Source organism: Miscanthus floridulus, unplaced genomic scaffold (assembly GCF_019320115.1).
Source record: "Miscanthus floridulus cultivar M001 unplaced genomic scaffold, ASM1932011v1 fs_33_1_2, whole genome shotgun sequence".
Classification (NCBI taxonomy): domain Eukaryota; kingdom Viridiplantae; phylum Streptophyta; class Magnoliopsida; order Poales; family Poaceae; genus Miscanthus; species Miscanthus floridulus.
Genome location: NW_027096609.1, coordinates 10,196 through 19,932, shown reverse-complemented (window position 1 = coordinate 19,932; position 9,737 = coordinate 10,196). Strand labels below are relative to the sequence as shown.

General features: G+C 45.6%; 1 protein-coding gene across 1 annotated transcript; it reads right to left on the bottom strand.

The window, feature by feature from the left end:
* Positions 1-7,346: 7,346 nt before the first annotated feature.
* LOC136531394 (uncharacterized) lies at positions 7,347-9,155 on the bottom strand. Its single transcript, XM_066524059.1, has one exon. The coding sequence runs from the start codon at positions 8,984-8,986 to the stop codon at positions 7,592-7,594; it is 1,395 nt and encodes a 464-aa protein (XP_066380156.1). The 5' UTR covers positions 8,987-9,155; the 3' UTR covers positions 7,347-7,591.
* Positions 9,156-9,737: the final 582 nt, after the last annotated feature.

The window sequence follows — 9,737 nt, the reverse complement described above, 5'->3', positions numbered from 1 at the left end:
AACTAGTATGCACATCTTTAAAATTATGAAGATGAACCCACTTAGTCCTTAGAACTTTACTCGAGGATGAGCAAAGGGCTAAGTGTGGGGGAGCTTGTTGGCGGTTCTTAACGCATATTTTTATCACCAACATTTTAACAAAATATGATAAATATGATCACCAAACCTTAGAATAGGGCTTTTATAACTCACATTCTCCGCAAGTTTTGGTATATATATGTTTTGCAGGGCAAGATACTAAAAACATCAAAATGCGCAATCAAGAAAGAGCATTTAGCAAAACAAAAGCAAAAACCCAACCAATGGTAAGAACTAGGCCAGAACACCGACGGGAAAGGCACCCAGGCCTAGCCAGCAAGCCACCAGAACAAGGCGGTGGCTAGCAGGCTAGCCTAGGGTGCAACCACACCTAGGGTGCGAGCACACCTAGGGTGCAGGCACACTAACCCCAAGCCCGCTCGGCCCCACCTCACTCTGGAGGTTGCATGGCGGCATGCTAAGGGTGGTTTGGGATGTTTCCTAATTTATCTCCTGCCAAACCAACCTTAGCAAGTATAAAAGCATGGGTAGAGCACACCTTCAAGGCATTCATGATATACACATTTGGAGAAGAAGAAGAGGGACACGCTCATTTCCATTAGCTTCTAGCTAGATTAGTATGGTGTGAGAGAGGGAAAGAGTTGGAGGAATAGCGGAGTAGCGGTACCCTCTACCTCTTGTACTTGGCAAGCCCTGTACCTCGGGTGGATGGAGTGCCGGACTTGTCGACCCCCTCTACACTTGTACCTCTACGATCATCTTACTACTTGGAGTAAGAAGTTCGTGTTGATCTTTTGGTTTTGATTCTTTAAGTAAAGTTATCATTGTTACTACTTACTTGCGGGTTCATCATCCGTCCTCATGACGGATGCTCTAGTAGAGGACTCCTAATAAAGATGGAAGTTCCTAGCCAACGCTAGAGTAGTAGTGGTTAGCATAGACATGGTGTTTAAGCTACACACTGCCTTCGTTTGCCTCGTATCCCAAAGTTGAGGGGTAGGCGGTAGGTGGTGATTGCCCTGTTCGACCCTTGTAATCCCCCATGTCCAGATATGGCATAGAGCTACAAGCTGGCATCGACTGGTAGACCAATTGCAACCCAGTGCCCGAAGTAAGTTAGTAGTGACAAAGGTATCTTAGCTTAAAGATTTAGCCCCTAGAAGAACCTCACTACCCAAGTTACCCTTAGCTTGTTCTCCTAGGTAAACTAGCCAAGAGACTACTTACAAAACCGTTCCTTTGGGAAAATACGATACCCTGAATACTTCCAGGTGAAGTGCTACAATGGTACTTCTGTGCGCTTGCAGACTTTTCTGCTTTCACTAAGAAGGAGCAACAACGTCATCAAGGGCACACCAAGGACAGAGGTAAGGTTGCACACCGTCGTGCCGTGTGTACGTACGTTCAATTAGTCTTAACTTGTACGGTAATGTCATATGGGTCTCAAACTCTCGATGTTTGATATTTAAGTTCCTAAGTTGTACGATGATGTTATCTAAGTCCCTAAAATTGCTCCTCAACACACACATTAATCATGACATTCCAACGCCATGTATGTGTTAAGGTGCAATTTTGCAGACCCATATGACATTGTCGTCATACAGCTAGTTGAGGGCCCAAATATCAAAATTCGAGAGTAAAGAATCAGAGTGACATAGCCGTATGGGTTAGGGGATTCAAATATCAAAATTTTAGAGTTAGGGACCCCTAATGATACCACCGTTCAAGTTTAGGGACTCCTCGTTTCTCCAGAATATAAGTTTATGTTAATAAAATGTTTGATTGTTAGAAAATATTTCTAAATACAAATCTTATTTAGCAACTTTTTATATACTAGTTATATATTTTTTCATACAATCAGACTAATTATTACTTAAAGTTAATAAAATTTTAATTAAGTACTCCCTCCATTTCAAATAATAGTATATATTTTTCATGCAAATCATGCTGACTTACTAGAATAACTTATGCAATATATCTAGACATAATGCATATCTAAATACTAAAAACCAAAACCCACTATAATTCGAAATGGAGGGAGTATATACATTATATTTGAGATAAAGAGGAGTAGGTACGCAGCAGCTTTTTTATAATTAAAATACCTACGATAGCAAGTAAGTGGATATTGACCATGCCGGCGCCTACCTAGCTGCCCTGCATCGCAAGCACAAATAGGAAGTGTTGCTTCCGATGCAAAACAAGCTCCCCTACTGCTTGGTGCTTGCATCGATCTCACTCCGCAAGTCGCACCATGTGTGGTCCGGTGGAATTGAAATTAAGCAAAAGCAACGTTGCTTCAGACACCCAGCTCTCCTTTAGGAATGAGGAATACGACGTCGTCTCGTCCATGGCCAAACAACAATCCACCGACCGGCCGCTAGCTCAATTGCATTAGGTCTGGTCTCGCCTGCCTTCCGTCCTTCCCATGACCATTACTCCCATATACGGAGTATGAGAGGTACCTGCTCGTCAGTCACACTGCTGCTCGCTCGATAGCTAGTTACTAGCTACTAGGAGTACTTACGAGTAGTACCATATATAGGAGTACTTAACAGTTTGGTCTAGCTAGTAGGAGTAGAGATTAGGGCTGTGTTCGGCTGTTAAAAGAAGTTGGTTTGTTCGGCTTATTTTTTCAGCCAGAGTAATATTTTTCTCACAATATTCTAGTATAAACAGTGTTTTCAGTATGAACAGTAAATAATCCATATTAGCCAACCACTCCCTAGAGGACGTTGCTTCCTGATTCCCATTTTGATCCTCTGATGATTTCTGTGGCTGATAAGTCGCCTGATGTTGTTTTGTTGTGAGAGAAAAATATTGTACGATGACCAATAAGCAGTTTAAGCGAACATGGCATTTGTCTGGACCAGATACAGGTGAAGAAGCGAAGGAATTATTTTAATTTGTGACCGCCCCATCAATCATGATTCATGGCCTAACAAACAAACTGATGTGTGTAAAAAAAAACTGATGAACACAAATTCGTCAATGCAAGATCGTTACTAAATGAGTGTGTAATTTGGTTAGATTCCTTACGGTGAAACTTGCTTACCTACACTAAGTAATCGATTTGACATGGGTGCCCACATCTTTTCTTGAAATTTAGGCTGTGTTTAGTTGGTAGGAATTTGGATTTTGGGGCTACTGTAGCACGTTCATTTTTATTTGGCAAATAGTGTTCAAACATGGACTAATTAGGCTCAAAACGTTCGTCTCGTAATTTCCCACCAAACTGTGCAATTAGTTTTTTTTTTCGTCTACATTTAATGCTCCATGCACGGGCCACAAACATTCGATGTGACAGGTACTGTAGCAACTTTTTAGAAGTTAGGGTGAAACTAAACAGGAGCTTATTTCAAAATTTAACAGTACTATTGCTGCAGCAGTAGCGATGTGCCTAAGGTGGCCTCGTCAATCAGGAGATCTTTCAGTTGTAGACTACATGTCTGTCTCGATAGCAAGACTGGATGGTGGTCGGATTGAATACTAAGGCCCCGTTTAGTTCCAAAAATTTTTAGTTTTTGGCCACTGTAGCACTTTCGTTTTTATTTGATAAAAATTGTCCAATTATGGATTATTTAGGCTTAAAAGATTCGTCTCACGATTTCTCGGCTAACTGTGTAATTAGTTTTTTTCGTCTACATTTAGTACTCCATGCATGTGCCGTAAGATTTGATGTGATGGGAAATCTTGAAAATTTTTTGTTTTTGGCTTGTATCTAAACGGGGCCTAATGCAATGGAATGAGGCGATAGTCAGATTGAATGCCACTAGTGCGTATATGTCTTGTTCTTCAAGCATTAAGGTTTTTTTGTATGTGAGCTGTGATGGTCTCTTGAGTTGGTAAACCTGGATGACTGGAGCAGCATAGATTTACGTTTTACTTATTCTATATGTATAAACTAAGGTGGTAACCAGTAGTGGTAGCAGTAGATGGAGTGCGGCCTCCACCATGCCATGTATGGTAAATGTAAAATACGAGGCAAATTGTGGAGCCTACTTATGTCAAACTGCAACCGCCCCCCCCCCCCCCCCCCACCCTCCCGCCCCCCCCCCCCCCACCCCCAAACCCCAACACACACCACCACCACCACCCACACACACGCACACGCACGCACGCACACATTAAAAAAACACGAGTACACACATTAAAATTGCTCATTACCTAGCGGTGAAAAGTACCATTTAACCTCTACCCTATCCAGTCAAGGCCCATTAATATCACACACAAATAAGGGCGGGTTTAGTTCCGAAAATTTTTGGCTTTTGGCTACTGTAGCACTTTCGTTTATATTTGACAAAAATTATCCAATTATGGACTATTTAGGCTTAAAAGATTCGTCTCACGATTTCTCGGCCAACTGTGTAGTTAGTTTTTTTTTTTCGTCTACATTTAGTACTCCATGCATATGCCGCAAGATTCGATGTGACGGGGAATCTTGAAAATTTTTGGTTTTTGGGCTGTAACTAAACGGGGCCTAACTAAGACAAAGATACATTTCAAACGGATATGTTGATTGAACAAAAATTGTTAAGAACGGTTGCACGGTACATGTGATGAGATGAGATGAAAATAAATAAGTGTCTAGTGAGGTGGTGCATTCGCATATGATTGGAATCTTACTGAAAAGTATCATCTTCAGTTGGCTCAACTCTATGGTAGGAACACTACTTGTCTACTTCTAGTTCTTTCTAATTCTTCTTGTGCAACGCTAGCTCTAGTACCAATTGTTTCTTATTCTAGTTCCAACTGTTTCTTGTTCTGGACCTAGAGATGGAGGTGGAGATTGAATTATTTTTGGATTTGGTGATTGAGTTGTTTATGATTCTGGAACTAGAGGTGGTTGTGTGACATCAACACAAGGAAAATACGATGCTAAAGTTTTGGTTCTCTTTATTGTGAACAATTTGTAATTTTTTTAGATTCATGATCAATCAAAATATTAAATAGAAAAATTGAGAGTCTACATTCTACAAGGCTACAATCTACTGTCTACATGACTAGTGATCTACAGATCTATAATGGATTAGAGTATTAGAGAATAAAGAAATAATCTACAATGAGTTCATCACTTAACCTAGATTCCAGACAAACTGATAGAGCGAGGGAGGGTCAGGCGAATAGACCTCGGTTAGTAAATGTTACTCGGCCATGACTAGGCCCTAGAGAACTTAGGCCTAGATTCGCCCCTGGTTTGTGGTCTTCATATCGATCTCCACTTCCAGAAACATTTTTGCCCTCAGCTACTTTGTTCATCGGTAACATGATGTATATGGGGGCATATGGCCCCAAGATTCTAGTGGCAGTGCGAGTTTTTCTATCTCCTCTGACATCATGTCTACAAAATCGATCCTCGCTCAGCCGCTGCATTGGTGTGCTTAATCCAATTAGAAATACAAGTCCATTGTAATGTTAGTAAAATTCCTTTCTATAGGGACTTCTGGCTATATGGCATCCCTCTTTATCAAATGTTTCCAGGTCTGTTCAAAATGTGTGAACAGTAGGATATAACTGTTCATGACATGAAAATGCACCCATGACAGATGACATTCACTATATGGTTAGTGGATGATTGGAGACTGAAGTGGGAAAAAAAATTTAATGGATGCCGCTGGTATCCAGTTAACAAAGGGTAGGGACATAATTACGTGGAAGTTTGGATGCAATGATAAATTCAGTGTTAAATCTGTACACAATGCTATGACCTCTAATGATGTAGTTCAATATCATAAGAAAATCTGGAAAGGCAAAGTTCAAGAAAAATTAAAATCTTTCTGTGGATGATCTTAAACAATGCAATTCTCACAAAAGATAGTATGATCAGAAGAAATTGGCCAGGCTCTCCTACTTGTTACTTCTTTGTGCCGGGGTCAAGTGCCTTCATCTGAATCAGATGAATGGGTACACTTCAAGATAGCTTCAGTGTCGGGTAGTTGGTTTATCTCCTTTGCTTTCTGAGCTATCTACTTAATGTTGTATTACTTTTTAATGAAAATGGGGAACTCCTCGGTTAAAAAAAAAGTCCATTGGAATGTTCATACCATCCCTGGTAAGATACGTTGACTAATAATATCTATATAAAACCATAACTATAGGGACTGGAATGAATGAAAAATATTTGTGTCCAGCTCAAGTCCTCAACAAACCATCTTATTCCGATACATACCTTGCCCTAGCAAGAGATCATGGTTAATCTCTTTGTACAAAGCAATACTATAATATTGATATTTGTCTACGATAAAAAAAAACTGGGAACCTGTTTTCACGGCACGTCAAGACATAGAAGAGGATAATGTCTTAGGCCTCGTTTAGTTGGCGAAATTTTTGGCGAAATGGTACCGTAGCACTTTCGTTGTTATTTGACAATTAGTGTTCAATCATAATCTAATTAGGCTTAAAAAATTCGTCTCGTGAATTTCGTCTAAACTGTGTAATTAGTTTTATTTTTTATTTATATTTAATGCTTCACGCATGCGTCCAAAGATTCGATGTGACGGGGAATCTTGAAAAATTTTGCAAAATTTTGGGAACTAAACACTACCTTAGCCATATCCCTTCTTGAACTGCATTTGTGAATGCTATATATTCTGATTTCATGGTTTATAAAGAGAAATAATATACTATCCTAAATACGAATATATATAAAGAGTTGTATGCAACGCAAATACTTTTTGCATAATGAAACTAGCAATGCTAATTTTATGTTGCAAATGAATCTGTATTATTTTACTTACCTGCAGTCAAAGTTGTGCAAGTAAAAAAATTGTGAAGTTTGACTCGTGAATAAATCTATATTATTTTACATACCTTTATTTCTGATGGTGTTTGCTGCATTGAAAGTGCCGCTTGCATGTCTCAATCCTTTCGTTTTCAAAATAAATAAATAAATAAAATCTCAATCCTTTCCTTTGCTATATTCCTTCCTGGGCCTTGTGCCTTCGGCCCTTTTTACAAAGTTTGCTCTCAAATAAAAAAAGTACAGAATGAGCTTTTTCAAATTTATTATAATGGTATTTACTTGAAAGTAAGTACAAAATGAATTTTGGTCGACTTTTATCAGGCAGCAACGTTTTATTGCACGAGGTCAGCAAGATATATGACTGTCCTTTGTCACTCGTGTTTGGTAATCGACGAAAGTTTCAGTGCTTGTTAAAAAAAAGAGAGAATAGGAATCCAACCCTACTACTCTAATAAAAAATTAAGTGTTTTTTTTGCCTATAAAGCCAAAAGTACATAATGAGATTTTTAAATTTTATATACATATATTTATCTTTCTTTTTAAAAACGACACCTAATTTATCTATTGCAGGCTTTCCACAACCAACAGCGTGTCGCTGCAAGAGGTCAACAAAGAGATTGACCTCTGTTACAACTTACACGTGTTCTTATTATTCAACGCAATCCTCATTAATCTACAGAACTATGCATGCACACCGGTTGCAGCAGGTCAACGAGAAGTTGAGCCGCTGTTTTCTGAGAAATGAAGAGCGTCTCTACACACGAATTCGTCATAGAAGCTTCCAAGATTCAGAGGCAGGAGGCGGATCAATCAGCCGGCGAGCGACGGGAACACCCAAACCGGGGGCGGCCACTTCCAGAGCAGGTCCCTGGCGGCGCCGCGCGGCGGCCGGTAGCTCCCGTCGGCGAGGTCCAGCAAGCCCACGTCCGGTGCCACCTCGTGGCACCGGTCGTGCGACCACGGCCCGTCGTCGGTGAAGTAGACGCAGTTGCCCCTCACCCCGGCGTCGTCCGCCGGGACGCACAACGACGCGCTCTTCCCCAGGAACAGCGCGCGCCCGAACAGGACGCGGCCGTCCGCCGGCGCCCACCGGCCGGTGGCGGCCGTCCACTCGAAGAGCTCGACGCCTGTGGTGGTGTACTCCACGTGCTCCGGCCGGGGCTCCCACGCGTACCGCGCGTGCGCTGCCTCGCGGAGGCGGTGCACCTGCAGCAGCCGCCCCGGCGAGAGCTCCACGAGGTACATGCGGCACGCCGCCGACATGGCGCACGCGCGGCCCGAGAACGAGCAGACGCACGGCGGCGCGAGCGCGACCGCCCTGGGCGCCGTGGCGGCGTCCATGTCCCACGCGTCGACGCGCCCCGCGGCGTCCATCGTGTACACCAGCTGATGGTCACGCCGGCTCCCGTCCGCCCCGGAGGACGACGACGCGCGCACGGCGTCCACCCAGCACCGCCCGGGCGCGTCGGCGTCGAGCAGCGTCCACTCCGCGTCCCCGGCCCGCGCAACGGCGAGGCGGCCTAGGGGCTGGCAGATGAGCAGCACGGCGTATCCGCCCCAGGAGCAAGGGAGCACCCTTCGCGGCGCCGACAGGACGACGGCCTTCTCGTAGACATCATACCGGAGCCTGTCGGGCGCGAACGTCTCCGGCAGGACCAGCGCATCCTCCTCGCCACAGCCGCCGTCTCCGTCGGCGAAGCAGAACCGCAGGCCGTAGCTCTCGACGCGACCGCCGGCGCCGCGGCGGGCGTCGACGAACGGGAGCGTGCCGGCGGACGGGAGGCAAAGCTGCGCGCCCGTAACCGGGTTCAGGAGGCTCAGCTCCGAGCAGGCATCGGCGGTGACGAGCCACCCGTCGGGCGACGAGCCGACGCAGAGGCGGTCGCGGGCGGCCGGCGCCGGCTGACGGATCGCGTACGTCCGGCCCTCCGCCAGGCTCAGGAACCGCGCCACCGAGAGCTTGGCGCTCCCGTCGTCGACGCCGCCGGTCCGCGCGGTCGGGTTGAAGGGGAGCATGAGCCACGGGGACGGCGTGGCCTGCGGAAGCCCCGTGGCGGCGGCGGCGGTGTGGGCCGACTGCCAGGCGGTGCAGACGGCCGGGAAGCGGACGCGGTCCGGCACGGGGAGGCGGGCGAGCACAGATTCGAGCAGGTCGCGCTGTAGGTCGGCCCACCCGCCGGCGATGGCGAGCTTGCTCATCGACATCAGAGGAAAGAAGAGGATGGCGTGGAGCGATTGGGTTGATGAGGCGAACGATTGCTTAAAAATGGCCGCCGCCGTGCATGTGATGTGAGCATGTCTCGGTGTTCCGGCGTGCCGTGCCCGTGTATTTGGTGATGCCGGCGCCCGCCGATACTGCGAAGTCGCTGACCTCTCTACTCTGACCAGAGAGCAGAGAGGCTTGGAATTGGATTGGGCAGGATGGGATGTGTACGGCGGGAAACCGTGGGCGCGCGTGTTTTACGACCGGGTCCTAATGGCTTTTGGCGGGCCGTCTGCTGTCCCGAATAATTTTAGCGGGCCGGGCCGCACGAGACCTGTGGGCGGTCGCCTGCTGTGGCTGGGCTAGGACAAAACGAAGACCGCGGCGGCACGCTCGGGAGAACGAGTGCGACGTTCGATTTCTGTTGGAGCGTAGTATGATTTGTTCGATTTCAAAAGAAGCTTACGATTAATTTGTTCGACACGTTGAATCTCGGCGGGGAAATGTTTTGTTTTCGGAAGCCCACCTGCCCGTCCGTCCGATTTGATCGATAACAAATCGGCTGCAGAAACGGGTAGATAGGCGCGCGCATGAGCGGTGCAGGTGCTACCTGCGCATGCATGCCGTTGCGATGATGCCGGACGAGCGCATAATTTGAATCCCCGCCCAAACCAAACGCAAACGCAAACGGATCGAGCAGCGTGAGCCATTATATTATTATATTTATAGTATCCCACCGAAAATTCCATCTCA

Excerpts from the sequence above, each read along its gene's own strand:
- LOC136531394 (XM_066524059.1), bottom strand. The coding sequence starts at position 8,986 with ATGTCGATGAGCAAGCTCGCCATCGCCGGCGGGTGGGCCGACCTACAG.